This window comes from Dipodomys ordii, unplaced genomic scaffold, assembly GCF_000151885.1.
Source record: "Dipodomys ordii isolate 6190 unplaced genomic scaffold, Dord_2.0 Scaffold58, whole genome shotgun sequence".
Classification (NCBI taxonomy): Eukaryota; Metazoa; Chordata; class Mammalia; order Rodentia; family Heteromyidae; genus Dipodomys; species Dipodomys ordii.
This window is the reverse complement of record NW_012267274.1, coordinates 8,355,362-8,376,124: the sequence shown is the minus strand read 5'-3', so window position 1 is coordinate 8,376,124 and position 20,763 is coordinate 8,355,362. Positions and strand designations below refer to the sequence as shown.

The 20,763-nt window shown below is 39.2% G+C and overlaps 1 protein-coding gene across 1 annotated transcript in view; it reads left to right on the top strand.

The window, feature by feature from the left end:
• Wdr11 (WD repeat domain 11) overlaps window positions 1-20,763 on the top strand; it is a 45,135-nt gene that overhangs the window by 10,942 nt on the left and 13,430 nt on the right. The window contains exons 8-17 of the mRNA XM_013021934.1: window positions 743-938; window positions 1,482-1,585; window positions 4,590-4,766; window positions 6,960-7,044; window positions 10,382-10,488; window positions 12,294-12,369; window positions 15,288-15,396; window positions 17,613-17,737; window positions 18,598-18,745; window positions 20,324-20,430. Of these exons, the coding sequence (XP_012877388.1) occupies window positions 743-938; window positions 1,482-1,585; window positions 4,590-4,766; window positions 6,960-7,044; window positions 10,382-10,488; window positions 12,294-12,369; window positions 15,288-15,396; window positions 17,613-17,737; window positions 18,598-18,745; window positions 20,324-20,430 (1,234 nt within the window). The remainder of the gene's footprint in view (window positions 1-742; window positions 939-1,481; window positions 1,586-4,589; window positions 4,767-6,959; window positions 7,045-10,381; window positions 10,489-12,293; window positions 12,370-15,287; window positions 15,397-17,612; window positions 17,738-18,597; window positions 18,746-20,323; window positions 20,431-20,763) is intronic.

The window sequence follows — 20,763 nt, the reverse complement described above, 5'->3', positions numbered from 1 at the left end:
ACCAAAAAACAAAAAAAACAACTAACTTCATGTGACAAATGGTAGCCAAGTGTTAATGCTAATCCTTGCCTGTAGAAAATGTTAGGATATAGGTTTATTATGAGACATGAAAAATACAAACCAAAGATTAATCTTTAGATTAAGATTAATAACAGTGTGCAACAGGGACTTGACCTTTTGAATTCCTTCTTGATTGGCCCAGAGACAAATTAGATGTTACCTTTTGTGAATTCTTCTTCAGTCTAAGTCTAACCTGTGTGCCTTTAGTATCAGTACACATTGTTAAATGGCAGTTAGAAAATATTAGAAAGTCACTTGTCAGACATGCCTTTTGTGGAACTGAAATAAAGTTTTTATGACATGCTGTAGTAGGAGTAGGTGAGCATGCATTTCACATCTTTTATAGAGTACCAGTGTTTTTAGACTTTGTAGATCACTGCAAAGATGATAACGTATTACTCATCAATCAGATGTCACTGGAAATCCTTCTATGACCAGTTTATTTAGAAAACAAGGTGCCTTGATCATATTGTCCTTGCAGAAGTTAAGCCTGAGTACATTCATTAAATGAATTATCTTTCTTGTCTGAAGAAGTTAGAAGTTGTAAATTGTGAAACTCTTCATCTGTTTGCACTAATGATAGAACCATGTCTTCTTAGTAAAGTTTTAGGAAGTTGACACAAATGCTGGTGATTTTGACCTGTTTTTTTCTGATGTTGAAAGAAGACATTTCTTTGTTAAGATCCAGATCCTGTTCAGGAGCTAACCTATGATTTACGAAGCCAGTGTGATGCCATCCGAGTGACAAAAACAGTCCGTCCCTTCAGCATGGTGTGCTGTCCTGTCAATGAGAATGCGGCTGCCCTCATTGTGAGTGACGGCAGGGTCATGATCTGGGAGCTCAAGTCTGCCGTGTGTACTAGAAGCTCACGGCACAGGTAAGTGAAACTGTGGATTCAGGCTTTCCTGGTTGCTTTCTGTTTCCTTCCTTTAAAAAAGTTACCAGAGTCATAGAAAATTAGCTGGGCCATGTTTTCTATAAAATATTTTAATTTGTTTTTGTTTTTGGTTTTGTTGGTTGGGGGCTTGAACTCCAGGCCTGAGCACTGTCCCTCAGCTCTTCAGCTCAAGGCGAGCGCTCTACCACTTGAGCTATAGCGCCACTTCCGGTTTTCTGGTGGTTTATTGGAGATAGGAGTCTCACGGTCTTTCCTGCCCAGGCTGGCTTTGAACTGCAATCCTCAGATGTCAGCCTCCTGAGTAGCTAGGATTACAGGCGTGAGCCACCAGCGCCCAGCCCGGCACTGTATAAAATACTTTAAAAAGATAATTAAGGCTTTAGACCATTACAGAATTATGTAAAACTGGCAATCATTCATTGACCTATGGATAAGAATAACAAACACTACTATGTAGGTAGAATGCCGTAACCTTTGAGCTGCTAATATGTAACTAAAACTGTGGTCATTGTGTCGTTGCAGCAGTTCTGGTGTGTCACCTTTGTACTCACCAGTGTCCTTCTGTGGAATTCCTGCAGGAGTGCTACAGAACAAGCTCCCAGACCTTTCTCTGGATAACATGATTGGTGAGCTTGGCTCTTTCCTTCTAACTTGCATCTTAGATATTCCCTTTGAAGGGTAACATGATTTCAAAGTCAGTGGGCATACTTGAGAAGACTACCATCTAGGACCATTTTATCCTAAATAAGTCAGAGGATTATGAACTATTTAACTAGAAGTGGCTGAAGTGGCACAGATAGGCACTACAGTGGTTAGACATAGAAAGCGCTTGTTCTTAGGAAATTCTGATCTCAATGAAAGCGATGCTAGCAGGCACCTGGATTCTGAATTTAGAGATTGAGGCCCTGGCTGGGTTTGCCCCTTCCTCCCCAGGATCTGCATGCTCATTGGCCTTGGCTTGAAATTCAATTCATGCTTTCCTCATTCAAAATTCAAGTCACATTTTGTGTTATGTAATCTCCCAAGTCTGATTTAAATGTTCTTGTTTTGTGGGCCTTAATAGCTATCAGCTGTACTGTAATTTTGGTTCTATTTCTATTTCCTCCGGTAAATTACAAGCTCTACAATGGTGGGACAGTGTTTGACTCAATTTTGTATTTCAGGGGCTCGGACCTCGTAGATATACACTTAATATTTGTTGAATGAGAAAGTAACCGAGCAATTGCAGAAAAAATTTTTTTTTAACTTTTGGTACTAGGGATTAAACCCAGAACCTCTTGCTTCCTAAAGGGAAGCTCTATTACTTGAACTGTGTACTCAGCCCTCTCTTCCTTTTCTAAAAAAGAAATGATACTGTTAACTTTGTCCAGGTTATCCTAGAAATTGAAATCCTCCTGCCTCTGCCTCCCCAGTAGCTAGGATTAAAGGCATGTACCACTACACCCAAACAGATTTTGTTATTTAAAGAAATTTTGGCTTTTAATAAATATTTATAGATTTTAAAATGTTATTTAATTGTCATGGGACTGGTATATAATAAAGGAAGCATGAATTGTGGTGGCAAATATCATACAACTTGAAATTGTAAGACTGTAACTATGCCAAGTAATTCCTACCATTTAATTTTTTTAAATGAATGTGGCTTATACAGAGTTTTCTGCACCTTTGTGTATTATTTTATGTAATTGAGAATAGATATTAGATTTTTCTTTGTTTAAATAGCATTTGCTGGTGTCTTAATTCTGCATCAAGTGCTGTACTACTAAGTATGTATTAATAGAGTTCCACAACTGTCAGGTGGGTGGTATTTTCTCTATTTAATACATGTGGCAGCTGAGGACAGAGAATAGCACAGAGACTTTCCCCAAGCTGCCCAGCAGTAGGTGTAAGAGCCAGCCTGTGAACCCAGGACTCCTGGTCCTGGAGCCAGCTCTTACCATGGCCACTGGTCCTGCCTGCTCCACTATCATCTGGGGCAAGATGCTCACATCTCCAGGCCTCAGTTTCCTCACAGATCCTGCAAGCAGTATGGTCCTTTGACCAACTGGGCTGACTTTTGTATCTAAAGTTTGGTGTTTACCATCAGACATGAATCCGTGCGAGGAAGCTTAGACGCACGTAGTTTTGCAGAATTTTTTTGGTAACACAATTTTCTGGGTTAATTGACCTTGTCTGTTTGAAATATGAAATTTTAAAGTGAAAAGTGTTATAATCACTTATGAACAGAGCTATCCAATAGTATAAAGCCTGTAGGAGGTGAAATTTTATGCTGTTTAGGTAGCTAAGTGATATAAATTACAGTATTTAAAAAACAAAATACAGATTATATAGCAGTTCTTGACAAAGTAGTAGATTTAAGTGTTGAATAAATAAAGCTTTGTCACTTGAAAACATTTTAATTAAAACTTTTAATTTGAATTTCATTGTGTACTTAGTGATAATTGAAGGCAATTCAGTTAAATACAGGGGCTGATTTGTATTCATTGGATAAAGGCTTCTCCTGTTAGAGCCTAATCCATTCTACCTTGTGAATTGCCTCTTACAGGAAATACTTGAAAACACTGCAGTTCCTGGGAGTCACCACCAAACTAACTGATGGTCTCAGGAGCCTCGCTGTTAAGCTTCCCTTTCCTTACTATCCCATTTCTGTGACCAAAATAAGCAGAGAGATTGCTATCAATTTTATGATCAGCCCTAAGGAATCCTCTAAGTGGATTAAGTTGTTAGCTAATTTTTCTATATAGAACATCAATACATTATTAACTAGCATTAATAAATTATTAATAACTTCTAATAATATTAAAACAACTTTATATAGCTTCAAAGGATTGTAGTCACAGTTTTATCCCCATGGAGCAATTTACCTTTCACTTTCTCAGTCTGTGTGTAATATGTGTGTGGTAGCTCACAGACTGTATTGTGTACTTTTAGCAAGTTCATATTGAGTAGTGGTTTACAGGGAAGAAGCTTTGTGCCTTTGCTAATGGACAGAATTGATTTCATTGTACTCTTTATTCATGTGTTTGGTAGAGTAGTTTGTATAGAGTAGTTTGAGACTACTTACAACCAATATTTATATATGGAAATAATATCATTTAAGACTTTACTATCTACAGCAGCAGCTTCTATAAGGTATTACTTGTTAATATGTTTATATATTGTGTTATATAGAAAGTAATAATAAGCCTTAAGCTTTGTTGTAACACATTAAGATTCTTACTAGACATCCTAAGTGGGTTCTTTGAACATGTTCTTTTGCGATTACCTGTTTTGTGCCCTTTACAGAGGAACCAGGCTGCAAGTAGCCTTGGGAGTGGGGAGGAGGGGATAGGATGGGGGCGATGCTGCAAACCTGCCCCTCCTGCTTTGTTCTGCAGCTCGGGTTGGTGCCCTCATATCAGGAGGTTTGGGTAAAATAATTGTTTAGAAGACATAGGCCCCTGAATCCTGGGGAGCAGGTGTTCATGTTGCCATGTGTGGAGGACTGTGGCCCCTCTAGCTACGGCCACTGCAGTGCTACATCACACCGCTGCTTCCAGACCCAACGAGTGTGTCCCTGTAAAGCTACTTTCAGTTTCTAAGGTCAGCATGCCTGATAACTAATGTGCTGTATATTTGATGGCAAATTAGGACAAAGTGCAATTGCTGGGGAAGACCATCCCAAAGGCTCCATTCTGCAGGAGGTGCACCTCAAATTCCTGCTCACAGGACTGCTCTCAGGACTGCCTTTCCCTCAGTTCGCCATCCGCATGTGCCCTCCACTGACCACAAAAAACATCAAGATTTATCAGCCACTGCTTGCTGTGGGTGCGTATTTGACCTGCTCTTTAAAACTCATTGTATAAGATAACCCTTCAATCTGGGGGGATGCATCAGGTGGCTGAGTGAACTTGTATGGATTCTAGAACTGTTTGCTTTTTTTCCTGTGTTGTCGTTCCCAATGTTGCAGTGCATCTCAGGCATCTGAGACTGGTCTTTCTAGTCTCAGTTACTAGCAGTAGGTTTCAAGACTGTCAGGGGATTGTCCCTGGATGATGCGGACTCCAGACTCCTTGGCTATTCTTCCCAGTCTTTCTATGCATGGCATTTTGTTCATTAATAATATAGTCAATGTGAGTGGTTTAAAAATCATACTGTCCTTAATTTGCTAAAATGTATGTGTTGACATGGGTTAAATAGCTGGTGATCCCTATAACAGATCTGCATTTTGTTCAAAATTGCCTGTTTTTTTATGTTATAACTAGAAGAATTAGTCTGTGGGTTTCAGTTAGCTATTACATTAACTTCACAATAATGACCAAGCCTAGTTTCCTGAAGTGAACACCAAAAATTATTTAAGCACGCAAAGTTAACAAACATTTCTCTAAATTTTTTTCAATGGTTTCATTTTTTATTTGGTGAACCTTTCCTCTTAAGATGCTTTTGGTGAACTTCTGGCTTTGTCTTCTAGTCCACAAACATATGACTTATGATTCTTTTCTTTTTCTCTTTCCTAAATGAAAACCTGACCCATTCATTTATATTTAACATTTTATTAGGATAAATTCATTGTACAAAGGGGTTTCATTATGGTATTGCTGACATGTATGCATATACTTAGATCAAACTCATCCTACCCACTACTATTCCTACTATTCCCTTTCTCCACTCTGAATGGTTTCTGATGGGTTTCTTGTTATTGTTTGTTTGTTTTTTACTGACTGGTATCATTATGCTATTTGCATGCATATCTAATATACTTCTACAATATTTATAACTCTTTTTCTTCTCCATTGGTTCTCCTGTTGTTCAGCCTCACTTTGCACTCATGCCATTCTTTGAAAGTCTGTATTCCCTATATGAATAAAACCACACATTATTTGTCTTTCTGAACTTGACTTAACCTCCTTTAACATGATGATCTCCAGTTCCATCCATTTCCTTGCAAATGACATAATTTCATTCTTCTTTATGGCTGAGTAATACTCCATTATATATAGGTACAACATTTTCTTTATCTAATCATTGTCTATTGGGTACCTAGGTTGGCTCCATATCTTGGCTATTACAAATAGTGTTCATAGATGTATAGGTATCTATTTTGTATGTTGATTTATATTCCTTTAGGTATAGCTCCAGAGTGGTATAGCACAATTATATGGGAGTTTTAGGTTTAGTTTCTTGAAGAATCTCCATACAGAGATTTTTTTTGAAGAATTTCCATCATAGCTGAACTAACTTACGTTTCCACAAACAGTGTATAAGGGTTCCTTTTCCCCTCATCCTCATTAGCATCTGTTGTTGTTTGTGTTCTCGAAGATGGCCATAATGTGGCCGTTTTGACTAGGGTGAGACATACTTTAGGAAGAGTAATGACTGCAAACTGTTGGTGACAGTGATGACTAACAGTAACTAACCAGTCAGTACTGGTAACCAAGTGCTCACTCTGTGCCAAGTGTTTTACATGGGCTTTTTCCCATTTAATCTTTAGTAGATAGATTTTCTATTACCCCTCTTTTAAAGAGGGAAAACTTACAGATTTAGTACTAAGGAATTCACCCCAAATACAGAGCCAGTTCATGAACCCAGGCCTCTTCAACCATGGAAGTCAGCTTAACCTCCATATGTTACTGTCTTGTCATGACTTACTTAGTGAGACAAAAATAATTTTTAACGAATTCCTAAATAAAAACAGAAAAATGTGATCTGTGAGAGCAAATGTAACCAGTGATGTGGGGTTGCCTATCTGAGAGACCACATATTCTGAATCTCCATAGAAAAGCTCAGGAAAGTTGTGCATACTGATTCAGGTTTCAAAGTCTTGCAGTTAAAAAAAAAAAAAACCACTATCTAGATATAGGCAATTTGGGCTCTTTTTGTCCAGGAGAACCACAGAGGAATGCATTTTTTTATTTATTTTATGAGAGATAAATGTAAAATGCTTTGCTCCAGAGAAATGACTTGTTGGAAAGAATTGGTGCTCCCACTAACCTCATGCTCTGGTACTTGGTCATTTGACAGGTACAAGCAGTGGCTGTGTCCTGGTGTACCACCTCACCAGCGGCCTGCTACACAAGGAGCTGAGTGTCCACTCGTGTGAAATCAGGTGAGTGTGTCATTGGGACATTGAAGCCCACGACGTAATATAATATCCGCTCAGTATCTGCAACACTGGCTAGACACGTGAGAAACTTCAATAATAAACATACACATCTGGCTAATACCACATTAATTAAGGATAGTTCAGAGTGCTTGCTTTTGAAGTTCATGAACAGTGAACATTTTGAATTGCTTCATCTTGTTTTTTTTTTTTCCTAAAGTCTGCTCTCTCTCTCATTGTGTTGCCTTGCTCAGGTTTGGTTTACTTTTCAGTTTGATGAAGACTCATCAGTGAGACTGCTTATGACAAATTGGAATAGGCATTTTAATGGTTACTTATCCTCATTTATTTCTTTGCTAAAAATATGAAGTACAAGCACATTGTTACTTTGTGTTTGAATACCAAAGTCTTCAATAACTGGTTTATTACTCAAATGTTAAGTAAAATTTGCAGACTGAACTAGGCAGGTGAGCATCTCCTACATACACGACTTGCCTGTGCTGTGACAGCAGCTATGGTTATAAAACACTGAAATTATTCATAAAGTGGTAGAGGAATACTGAACACTCCGGGGAAAGGCTACGCATAGGCAAGCATTGGGAATGATCAAACACAGATGCTCCGTTTTTCATGAGTTTTTCCTTTTAATTGCCATTTTGAAGAGAATTCATTTTATATTCAGAGATGCCACCCAAGAGAATTCTAAAATCCTGTTATCTTTATGTTTCAATTAATGTAGTTTTAGTATTTCAATTAAAAACTATTATAAAGTCTTCACAGATGTGTTATAAAAACTTCAGCACTGATTAGCAGTAAACTCAGTGCATTCTAGTTTTTATTTGCTAATTATGACTGTCTTTTAGGAAGTTACTTTCCTTACATGTGAGTCCTGTGCATCCAGGTGCCCAGGGACAGTATAACTGCAGACAGTTGCATAAACTGTACAGGTTATTATTTAAAAAATTTTTTTTGTTGTTGTTGGTTGTGGGGCTTGAGTTCCTTTGTTCAAGGTTAGTGCTCTACTACTTTGAGTCACAACATCACTTCTGTGTTTTTGAGTAGTTAATTGGCAATAAGGGTCTCATGGGGATTCTTCTGCCCAGGCTGGCTTTGAACCTCGATCTTCAGATCTCAACCTCCTGAGTAAGTCAGATTATAGACGTGAACCACTGATGCCCAGCAAAACTGTACAGTTTTAACAGGATGCTGTACAAATAACAGCTGAGAATCTTCTCTGTCCCTATAGACAAGAGATTTTGAGGCTTCTAATCTACTGGAATATATCTAGAAGTAGGTAGAGTGGATCTGTTGATTTTCTTAGATCATTAGTTTATGTCTTGGTCCAGTATGCTGAATTTAAAGTAGTATAGCTTAATACTGTTTTATTTGTTAAAAAGATTTTTTTTCTTACTGTTGTTTAGTAATTGTACAAAGGCCATATAACAAAGCAGTTTATAAATACAATGTGTCTTAAGTAGTGTCACCCCCTTCAACATTCTTACCCCATTCTACCCACCTTTAGTACAGTTTTAAATGTCAGAAATATTAACAGTAGTTTATGTTAGTATTGGAACACAAAAGTCAGCATTGCTTTGACCACACTGATTTGTAGAAAGTAAACTGGTCTCTGTAATTTGCAGAAGAATCATAATATACTATGGCTCTCAGACGGGGGTCTCTCACCTCCACCCTACCCCCCATGTAGCCTCTGTAGGACCCAGAAGATAGTTAACAGGCCCAGTTTATGGGCCCACACAAATCAGAACCCCATTCTCCCAATGATAAAGTAATTATAAAGTTACAGTCACTCAGTGGTTAAGAATCTTAATCCCTTTCTCCCAAAATATACTATTGATTTTCTTCATCTTTTAGAGACATTAGTGAAAAGTTAAACCTAATATTTTAATTCTGAGGGCAGAGTAGTGCTGAGCTGTTTGACAAAAGTTTTCATTCTTTTCTTCTGAGAAATACTCCTCTCTTTAGCTCATCCACTTTTTTTTGGGGGGGGTGGGGATGTCAGTTATGGGGCTTGAACGCTGAGCCTGGGCATTGTCCCTCAGCTCTTCAGCTCATGGCTAGTGCTCTACCACTTGAGAACCACTTCTGGTTTTTTGATGGTTTATTGGAGATAAGAGTCCACAGACTTTCCTGCTCAGGCTGGCTTTGAACCACCAACATCAGATCTCAGCCTCTAGAGTAGCTAGGATTATAAGCATGAGCCAACAGCTTCCAGATAACTCATCCACTTTATTTATATATTTATATTTCTTATTCTAGTCCTGGGATTGAACTCATGGCCTCAGGAGTTGTCCCTGAGTTTTTGGCACAAAGCTAGCACTCTACCACTGGAGCCACAGTGTTTTTTGTTTGTTTGTTTGTTTGTTTTTGGTAGTTTACTGAAGAGTCTCCGGGCTTTCCTGCCCAAGCTTGCTTCAAACCCTGGGTCTCAAATCTCAGCCTCCTGAATACCTAAGATTATAGGCGTGGCCTTGGGGCCTAGCTGCTAATCTACTTTAAGGTCCAGTTTAAGTTTACTTTCTTCAGCAGGAATAAGATACATGTCTAGGGTGCTGTTGTAATCTGTTCAGAAGTAGTATGTTCATAAACTGGATGGTGTTATGTCTTGCTCATCTAGAAATGGGGGTGAATACATGTGGCACTAAACAGACATAAGGAGTGCTAAGCTTTCTTGGAGAGGATTGATTTAACTTTCCTAAACAAAGGAGGAGGCAACAATGCTTGATAAAAAATGTACTCATTACCTTGCCCATGTAATTGTAACCCTTCTGTACGGTATTTTCACAATTAAAAAACCCCACAACCTTCCTTGAGTAGTTGTCACGTGCCTTGAGAAACATGACATGTCTCCTCCCTGTAGAGAGAGGCCGCAACCTGGAGATGTAGCTAAGTGAAGAATGCACATTCTTCTGGCTTTTTGCTGATTTTTAAATTAAATTGTTTAATAACATTAGGTCTTCGAGCCAGTTGGTGAGAGTTTATGCCTGTAATCCTAGTTACTGAGGGGACTAAGATCTGAGGATTACTGTTTGAAGTCAGCTCAGGCAGGAAAATCTGTGTGACTCTTATCCAATTAATCAGCAAAAAGCCAGAAGTGGAGCTATGGTTCAAGTTGTAGAACACTGGCCTTGAATGAAAGAGCTAAGGGACAGTGCCCAGGCATTGAGCTCAGACTCCGGTACTGGTGTGTATGTATGTGCACGCTTGTGCGTGCGTTCCCTGCCCCCCCCCCCACGCACACACAGATAGGTCTTAGAAAAACCTGTTTTTCAGATAAACTCTTCAAGCAGAAAAATGTATTTGAATAATCTTTGTTTGATTTTAGGGGTATTGAATGGACAAGTTTGACCAGTTTTCTGTCTTTTGCTACCTCAACACCAAACAATATGGGATTAGTAAGAAATGAATTACAGTTGGTTGATCTTCCAACAGGTTTGTATATTTAGATTATCCAAAGTTCCAAAATAACTTGTCATATTGATCAAAGATCTGCTGCTTATGAAAAAAAATTAAAAAAACTTGCTTTAAAATGCTTTTGACCTTGCTGGCTTTTTTACAATCTGTTTGATTGTCCACTTTGATTCTGTTATAACCGCCCTAGAAAACAGTCTCACCATTGTTTATATGGAAGTATTATTAACAATGTACGCAGTAAAATGACAGAACATTAGTCTAAACAGCTAGAGTCATACAAAACAATAGTACCTAGTCTGTTTTTAAGAACAGTGTGTCATAGATAATCAAAAGATAATTTAAAATAACTCCTGTACCTAGACTTTTAGATTGTCTGTTTAAATGTTTCCTTTCCAGGAAATTCTTAAAAGCCATAAATGTTAAAGATAGTTTCTAAGAGCTCAAATTTAAAACTTTTGCTAGTTACTAAATAGAAAAGATAATTATTAAATAGAAAAACTTAATTTAGAAGTTTGAAAACGACAATAGAAAATATTCTAATAAAAGAACTTGTTCAGTGTTTCTGAACAACCAAATGAGTTTCAAAATAAAATATTAGACACTATAACAGGGTGAGAGTTGTAAGTTCATATTTTATATAGAAAATACTGTATATTATGGCATGTTGAATATATATTGTAGACTAATGTATAATATATATGTTCTAGGGGGCTGGGAATGTGGCTCAGTGGTAGAGCGCTTGCCTTGCATGCCTGAGGCCCTGGGTTCGATTCCTCATCACCACATAAGCAAAAAGAAAAAAGCCAGAAGTGGCACTGTAGCTCAAGTGGTAGAGCTCTAGCCTTGAGCTGAAGAGCTGAGGGACAGCACCCAGGCCCAGGGTTCAGGCCCCACGTCTGGACCCTCCCCCCCAAAAAAAAAATATATGTTCTATATAGAATATAGAATATTTATTTTATATGTCCTATCTTATATGAAACGTAAGTATTAGTAATTAAATATTAAATACACATTATATTTCTAAGCCATATATATATACATATATATATATATATATATATATCTTTCTAAGCTGTGAAATTCAGTTGTTTTTAATTCAAAGAATCAGCTCTAGTCTCAGTAAGTAATCTGCCCCATATCCCTGAGCCCTATTTTTGCTTGCAAACACACTGGCATTGCTCTTGTGAATGACACTATCCCAGGGCAAAGGGTTGTTTTGCTCTGTCATTCATGTTTGTTTTCCCCAATAGGCTCAAGATCAGGATAGCAGTCTTGACCTTGCACAGATTACTTTTTGAAGCTCAAATACCTAGAGTGATAGTTACTGGCTTCTTTAACCAACACAAGTAAAACTTTTTATATAATAAATACTTGAATATAAGTGATACATTATTGATTGTTACCTTGTAGTATTTTATTTATTTATTTATTTTTTGGTCCGGTTGTGGGGCCTGAACTCTGGGCCTGGGCACTGTCCCTCAGCTCTTCAGCTCAAGGCTAGCACTCTACCACTTGAGCCACAGAGCCACTTCCGGCTTTTTTCTTTTTGCTTATGTGGTGCTGAGGAATCGAACCCAGGGCCTCATGCATTGCCAGGCAAGTGCTCTACCACTGAGCCACCTTCCCAGCCCCACCTTGTAGTATTTTAATGTTTAACTTAATTAGGAATAGCTTAGAAGCAAATGGAGAAATGAAAGAAGTGGGAGCAGAGGGGCAGGAGAGGCGGGCAGAGAGGCAGAGTGGTCACGTCATATTGGTCTGCCTTGTTACTTCATATAACTTGCACATGCCTCCTTACAACTCTTTAATATTTGCAATTACAGGTAGAAGCATTGCTTTTCGTGGCGAAAGAGGCAACGATGAGTCTCCCATTGAAATGATTAAAGTGTCTCATTTGAAGTGAGTTTCAACCTCAAGAATTCTGTGGTTATTGTAATGGAGATCTTTAATTTCCAGGGAAGTGGAAGATTTAACTTCTTAGTGATAGCAAATGGTGATATGCAGTCTATCTAAAAAAAAAATTAGACTACAAAATTAAGTAGTTACCATTTTTAATTTTTCAGGTCTAAAATGGTGATATAACCTTTGTGTAAATCTTAACTTGTCCTGAGAATGGTAAAGCCAGAGACTCAGTTTGTATTGTAGTTGAATTGATACAAGCATACATTTATCTCAAAAAAATTATTTTTTATCTAGCATGGCATTATCAAATGGAAGATTTCATTTTCTTTATAATTTAGACCCTTTCAGCTTCCTGTAATGTTTTAAATTTTTGTGCTGCAATAGAAAATACTTGGTAAAGCAATATTATTAGAAACAGAAACTGAATGAAAACCAAACTAAAAGAGTGAGTTTTCTAAAATAGTTTTTAATATTGTTTTGCTTTTTTTGGATACATATGAATTTTAAAATCAGCTTATTAGTTTTACTGCAAAATTGTCTATAATTTATTTTGTCATTGTTGTTCTTGTTTATATGTTTGTTTTGAGGCAGGACTTTGCTCTATAGGCCAGGCTGGCTTCAAATTTAGTATTGTAGCTCAAGAGATCCTCTTGCCTCAGCCTCCTGAGTTCTGGGATTACAGGTGTGCACCACTACACCGCTATAATTTTTTTATAAGGTGTGTTTTCACTTTATTTTATAGTATTTTGATATTTATACCACAGGATATTAAAAAAAACATGTTTTTAACTCCAAACTATTTGATTGTTTTTCTAGATAGACCTTTCTGACTTCTGTTGTCACCAGAGAACATATTTTCTATGCTTCAGTCTTTTTAAGTTTCATGCAGTTTGTTTCATGGCCCAGCATATGGTGTATCGTAGTGCATGTCCCCAGTTGTTGATTATGGTATTCCACAAAGGCAGCCTGTTTCTTCAAGGTTGGAATTGTGAATTAAGTCTGTTCTTACTGATTGTCTGCCTGTTTTTTCTGACTTTCTGAGAAATGAGTGATGTCTCAGCTTTAGTTGTGGACGTAGTTATATTTGTTCTAAAGAACTCAAGTCCTTGCTTCTGGCTTTTTGAGGCTCTGTATGTAGTTAGGGATAAAGGTATTTAGAATTGCATGACCTTTAGGTTAATTAACTTCCTAAGAGCAAATCCTCTTTCTCTTTTTATTAGTCTAATACTAATAGCCACTCTGGCTTTCTTTTGGTTGGTATTTGGTTGGTACCTGAAATATTTTATCCTCAGGTATGTCATCTACCTGTGTCTTATACTTAATTGTTTTCTTGTAGACAGACTGTTACTGGGCCTGTCCAGTCTGATAACCTCTCCCTCCTCATTATAGTGTTTAAGTTATAATTAGTATAACTAAAAATATGGCTGGATTTAGATCTGCCATCTTAACTATATTCTCTTTTCTCTTTTTCATTTTATATGCATTAAGGACTTTATTTGGTTTGGTTTCTAACATGCAGAAGACTATTTACTACAATGTATACAACGAAAGCTCTTTGAAGAGCCTTGGTATCTTTTAAGAGTGCAAAAGAGTTTGAGACTAAAAAGTTTAAGAATTGCTCAAATTTTCCAAATCTTGATTGCTAACTCTGCACATTCCTGCTAACCTCATAAACCTGAAACAACTGATCACATTTCACCCTACTTTAAACCCTTCAGTATAATTCACTATTGTCTGTGGACTAAGTCCCCAACCAACTAAGCATGGCATTTAGGGCAGACATTGTGGCTCATACTTGTTTTTCCAGCTCTGTGGGAGGATGGAGATTTAGGTTCAAGGCTAGATTGGGTAAAAAGTTAGCAATACTCTATATCAGTTAATGAGCTGGTATGAGGGTGCATGCTTGATATTACAGCTGTACAGAAGGCCAAAGGCTAGAGGAGCTCCATATGAGGCCAGACCTGGACAAAAGTGTGAGACCCTATCTGAAAAATCACTTAAAAGCATAGAGGAGCTATGGGTGTGGTTCGAGTTGTGAAGTGCCTGTCTGGAAAACATTGGGCCTTGAGTTCAAAACCCCGATAGTGTCAAAAAGAAACATGTTACAACATGTTCCAAAATTTACATTTTAGTCTTCCTGTCTTTTGTCCCTTCTCATAATTGTAACTAGAATGCCATTTTTCTGTTGTCACAGTGTTTTACAGTGAATCTTTGAAATAGCTACCACATCTGTGCCTTTATAACAGTATAATATATAATCTATCATAGCACTTAAAATTCTTTCCATATACTGTCCTTATTTTTTCAAATCCTTATAGTATTTAGGGAGGTAACTCTGGCAGGTTTTATTAGCACCATTTTAAAGCTAGAATAAACCTCAGACAGGAGTTCCATGGCTTGTCAGAAGTCTCATAACTGTGCCGACTCAGACCCCTGGTGTTCTGGGTCCAGGATGCTCCTGTTCTGTCGCATGCCCTTGGCGTCAGCCCTCACCCTCCTCAGTGCTTACTGAGAAATGGAGGCTCAGCTCCTGTTTACTGAACTGCATCCATGGGCTTTGTTCTAGTAGCATTTATGGCATACTGTGGCAGGATGGTAAGAACCTTGCATTATTTTGATCTAATTTGTACCAAAACCTGCGTCCCAGTTCATCGCGGTAGGTTGTATATAATCCTCCATCAGCTGTGAGCACTAGGGGTTGTGGCACAGGATTTGAATTCAGGCCCCTCATTCTTCTCAGCTGGACTCTGCACTTCAGTTCCAAGGTCATCCCAGAGCTTTGCCTCCTGGTGACAGGTACTGAATGTTAGTACACCCACCTACAGTGCTCAGGACTTGCCATCTGAGCTCTCAGTTTATACTTATTTGTTCAGAAAGGGACTTTCCGTAATTTTCTCTCTGTTATTATAATTTAGGCAGTATTTGGCAGTTGTATTCAAAGATAAACCCCTGGAGTTATGGGATGTTAGGACTTGCACCCTTCTTAGAGAAATGTCCAAGAATTTTCCTGCAATAACTGCTCTGGTAAGTTTTGCTTAAGAATTGATTTGTGTGTGTGTGTGTGTCTGTGTGTGTGTGCTGGTACTGGGTCTTGAACTCAGGGCCTTGCCTTTTAGTTGGCTTTTTTGTTTAAGGTTGGTACTCTACCACTTGAGCCTTATATCTACATCTACTTCTTACATCTACTTTTTGCTGGTTAATTGAAGATCAGAGTCTGATAGACTTTTTTGTTTAAGCTGCCTGTTAACCGCAATCCTTAGTTCTTCAGCTTTCTGAATAGCTAGGATTACGGTTGTGAGCCACCAGTGCCTAGTATAGAAGTAATTTATTTAAATATGTGTGTATGTGATAGATGTTTTTACTTATTTGAATTGACATCATTTCTGCGTGCTTACTCGTTTAAAATGTGTGTTCAGACAAGATAGTGTAAATAAATGGAAATAACTTTTATTTTCTTGGGTCATCAATCTGGTATTGCATTAGTACATCATTGTACTATTTTGAGGAACACAGTCAAGTTTATGAAAAAGAAAGGTTGTAAGTGGATACCCTATTCTTAAAAACACAAGGAGTAACTGGGAGGTGTAGGCCCTTGCTACCTGATATTAAGACAGATCACAAACCAGTGCCACATTGATGCAAGAACAGGAAATGGAGCTACCTGATTAGGAGCTCAGAACCAGACCCGTGAATATTTAGGACTTAATTTACAGTAAAGCAACAATAAATCAAGGTGGACAGGAACACTGCTTGGTAGACAGTGTTGGGAAAGATGGCCCATCTTAGTGGAGAAACATACTGGATCCTTGCCTGATGCCATCTTCAAAATGAGCTCAGTGGGACTAAAGGGAACTAAACTTAAAAAGAGAAAAAAAAAACTAAAACAATTATTGTAACTAAATATAGAAGAGTATTTTTTTGTAACCTGGAGACCAGATGATAGCAGAAGCTCAAAACGAGGAATAAAAATAACAAATCTGATTACATCAAGATAATCACTTCTTATTGATGAAGGACATCATCATCAAAGTTACTAGCTTTGGAAAAGTAACTTTCCAGTGTCTAAAATCATCCAGGAGTTCCTGCAATCACCAGTGAATAAACAAACTCCAGTGGAAAAAAAATGGACAGGGTTTGTCAACATTTAATGAGTGTAGAGAAACCTAGAATACCAATAGCATGTGTAAAAGTTCAGGCTCACTGTGCACAGTGGCTCACACCTGTAGTCCAGATGTTGGGAGACAGGGAGTGGAAGGATTGGGTATGAGGCCAGCATAACCCACTCTCAACCCCCATCCCCTCCCACCCTCTGCCCTCCCTCCTCCCCCCACCCCCACCAGCCCTTGTCTTCTATAAACAAGTGGAGGGGAGTGTTGTGTATTCCTGATGCCAGTTATTCACAGGGCTATAGGTGGGAGGATCACAATCTCAGGCCAGAATCTGGGCAAATCTCTGGGCAAGATCCTGGCTGAAAAATAGCTAAAGCAAATATGGCTCAAGTGATAGAGCACCTGCCTAAGGAGTACAAGGCCGTGATTTAAACAATTAGTGGGTACACTTGTGGTGTACTAAGATCATACAGATCATAAGATGATAGATAGGATCATAAGATCATATAGAAACAAGGAGTGAACTTAAATAACTTAAAAACAATTAAAACTAAGAAGAGTAGTGTTTGTATAATTTAGGAATATATGTATATGTGAGCGAGGCATGGTGAGAATGTCTGTAGTCCTAGCACTTGGAGGCTAATGGAGGAAGATCTACCTGGGCTATGTAGTAAGCTCAGGCTACCCAAGGCTACGTAGTGAAACTCCTTATCTCAGAAAACAAAACAAAGTAAAATCTTAGACATACATGCACGTGAAATAACTACAGGGATATTGGATGAAACTCACTGGAGTAGGTGGAAATACAGAAGAATAAGTAACCGAGCAGTGCTGGGTGGATCTCTGTCTGATGTCAGGCTCTGACTGGAAGTGAATGGGACTCTCACCCTGTGCAGGTGAAGGGTGGGGGCGGGGCTGGGGGGTGGGCACAGGACATAGTATAATTGAATTCGTTGTTTTCATTTTGTAACTGAGAAAGCAGAAGAACTTCCTCTGGAGGATTGCTGAGAAACTTTCCTTTGAGCAGGGATCAGTGGAGCCAGGCGGCAAGTGTGCTAGCTGTTCCCAAAGGTGCTCTGGCATAAGAAAGAGAGCCTGGCACTTGTAGGTGTGTCTGCTTTTGCCTCACAGGAGTGGTCTCCATCTCACAACTTGAAGAGCCTAAGAAAGAAACAGCTGGCCACCCGAGAGGCCATGGCCCGCCAGACTGTCATCTCAGATGCAGAGCTGAGCATCGCTGAGTCGTCTGTGATCAGGTAGTGTGCTGTGGCATGTGAAGTACTTGTATCTTGGCTGCAAGCTTGAAAAGTGCCATCCACAGGCATCTGGGAGTAGCATTGGACTTGGCTTTTGAAGCACACCTGGTTTCATAGTGAGGCCTACCCTCACTATGAGTTAAACTGATGGTGTTATGCAGCACAGTCAGTGATGCGCCGTGCTGCCCACCTGCCAGCATCCCTGGCTGAGTGTGACGGTTCCAGCACCTTTTCACTGTTACCTCTGCCTTCTCACCTCAGATGAGCTAGATAACCCTGGGGATTAGTGATAGCACCACGTGTTGGGAATTCTGGGTTGTGTGCTATCCCCAACAACACCAAATTTACAAACAAAAGCTCCAGAGGACTGGGAAGTGCTTAGTGGTGGAGTGCTTGCCTAGCATGCATGTGGCCCTAGGTTCCATTCCTCATCACCACATAAACAGAAAAAGTTGGAAGTGGTGCTATGGCTCAAATGTAGAATGCTAGCCTTGAGCTGAAGAGCTGAGGGACAGCGCCCAGACCAAGAGTTCAGGCCCCATGACTGACAAAAACAAACAAACAAAAAAACACACAAAAAGCTCCAGAGACAAAAACAGGCCACTGCATACCTCTCTAGAATTCTGCAGCAGCAGTGCTCGTGCTCGGTGTACATCGCTACTTTCCCTTGGGCCTGTAAGCTTCCTTTTTAAGAGTGATTTCTATTTTTCCATTATTAGCGGGGCAAGATAAATTTCAGACTTTTTTTAAAGATAGTTTTGGACTTTTTGTCAGTGGATTGGTACTAGGGGCAACTCACTTATAGGGCAGTACTCCCAGAAAAAGAGGCTATCTTCATTTTATTTCTCTCTGACCCATAGCTTGTTGCAGGAAGCAGAAAGTAAATCTGAACTCAGTCAGAGCATCTCTGCTCGCGAGCATTTTGTCTTTACCGATAATGACGGCCAAGTGTATCATCTCACTGTGGAAGGAAACTCTGTGAAAGACAGTGCTCGGATTCCACCCGATGTAAGTCTGACTTTATATCAGATCTCCATTAGGAGTTTCTGTCCTGGAATTTGTTGACCTCTGTCCAGTGAAGGCATAGTTAAATTAAAACGCTTTGGAAAAACTTATAAGTACTATGTAAGGAGACATTAGCACTGATGAAACTTAATTCCATAGTGCTAGAGAATAACAAGAATTTTGGTTAAACATTTACCAGTGTTGCTCACATTTATCACCATGATAATCCAGCAGCAATTACCTTCATTTTATTTCTAAGGAAGTTAAAGGAAAATACGTTACTCTGCCTGGGTTACTGGTCTAGCAGTGTGTCTGAGGGGTGTTGGGGCACAGCTCTAACTTGCACGTCATCTTGTTGCCATCTCCTGTGTTTCCCTAAAAGATGGGATTTAGTGTCCAGTACTGTTGAGGGTAATTATAATCTGCTAGTGGTAGTATTCCAGTCTTGTGTACTCCTTAAAGTTTTATAGTCAATAATTTGTGTCAATATACATGTTACAGGCTGTTTTTAATAGATAACAAAATGTTAACTCATGGAAACTACTAGAGTGGTTAAGTAGAGACATGAGGGTTTTTTAAATGTGTGTTTTAAATTGTCATCTACAATGAGATGTTCTAGTAGAAGGCCAACCCTGTGTAGCTGGCCCATCCTGGGGTTGCAGGTGGCAGGCTGGCGGGGCACGGGTGATGAAGTCAGCCAGACAGGCACCTCCGTGTCTAGCACCGTGTGTTTCTGTGGCTGCAGCAGCTTGAACCATGGCTCGTGTGAGCGGCCTCTGCGCTTTCTCATGGGACCTTGGTGACTGTTAGGCCTTCACCTTTATAGTGTATTAGCACTTAGAGGAACTCTGTAGTTTCATGAGCTTGACTGTGAGTGAGAGGTAAAGGACTAAATGACAAAGGATAGATAAACACGGGCAAGTCCCACTCCAGTCTAAGTGGTGAAGAGCCCAGGCCGCTGAGCTCCCTGACACCTCGGCAGGCTTGGCCTGGATTTCAGTATAATAAAGCAGCACTTGATTAGCATCGCCTACTGCAGGGCTCCCTGTGCATTCAAACGGTACATGTCCTTCAGAAACTATCTTTCACCTTCATTACTCCAGAAGTTCCCAGAAAAGCTCTGGTGGTTTGTTCAGTTGAAAAGTTGCTGCACAATTAGTTTTGAAATGCATTTGTCTTTTAGCAGCGAGAGATGAGGTACAGCGAATTCTCTGGACTTCCATTGTTCTCTTCTTCCTTCTTTTAGGTTTCTTTTTTCCAGTTTATTCCTAAAAGTCAACCTTTCTCCATAAATCTAGCTCCATAACAATGTTTATCATATTGAAATCTCTTCAGAGTTAAAATTGATATGCTGCATAGCTTTCAGTGTCTACTTTATAATCAGATACCATTCATACTGAAGTAAAAACCTTTATAATTGAGCATAATTAAACCATCTTAATTACACCACCATGGTCATCAAGCAAAAATATTCCTCTGTTCTGATGGTCTACTGGTGATGGTCTCCTGTTGATGTCTACCATTATTGATGTCTACCGTTAATAATCTGTTGTTGATGGTCTGTCATATTTTGTTTTCTAGGGAAGCATGGGCAGTATCACCTGTATCGCTTGGAAAGGGGATACATTAGTGCTTGGAGATATGGATGGAAATTTAAACTTTTGGGATTTAAAAGGCAGAGTATCCAGGTATGAGCCAAAAATGAACTCTGTTACAAGAAAAGTACCCTATTGATCATGGCTCCATTGGAAGCTTATGTTTTGTATGCAGGACCAGTAAACATGGCAAAGCTCGGCCATTGCTTGGCTCCTTGGTCCCTTGTCACCTGAACTTGGGAGGAAGGGCCCTGAGCCAGGCTCTGGTTCCCTTATAATAGACCCTTGTTTTCAGATGGCCCACACCGGAGCCCTGGGACAGTGGTCTAGCAGACATTAAAGAGTAGGTTCTTGTGTCAGATACAGTCCCTACCACAGAACATAAAGTGGCTCTCCTATCATCAGACCTTACCAGTAATGGAACCA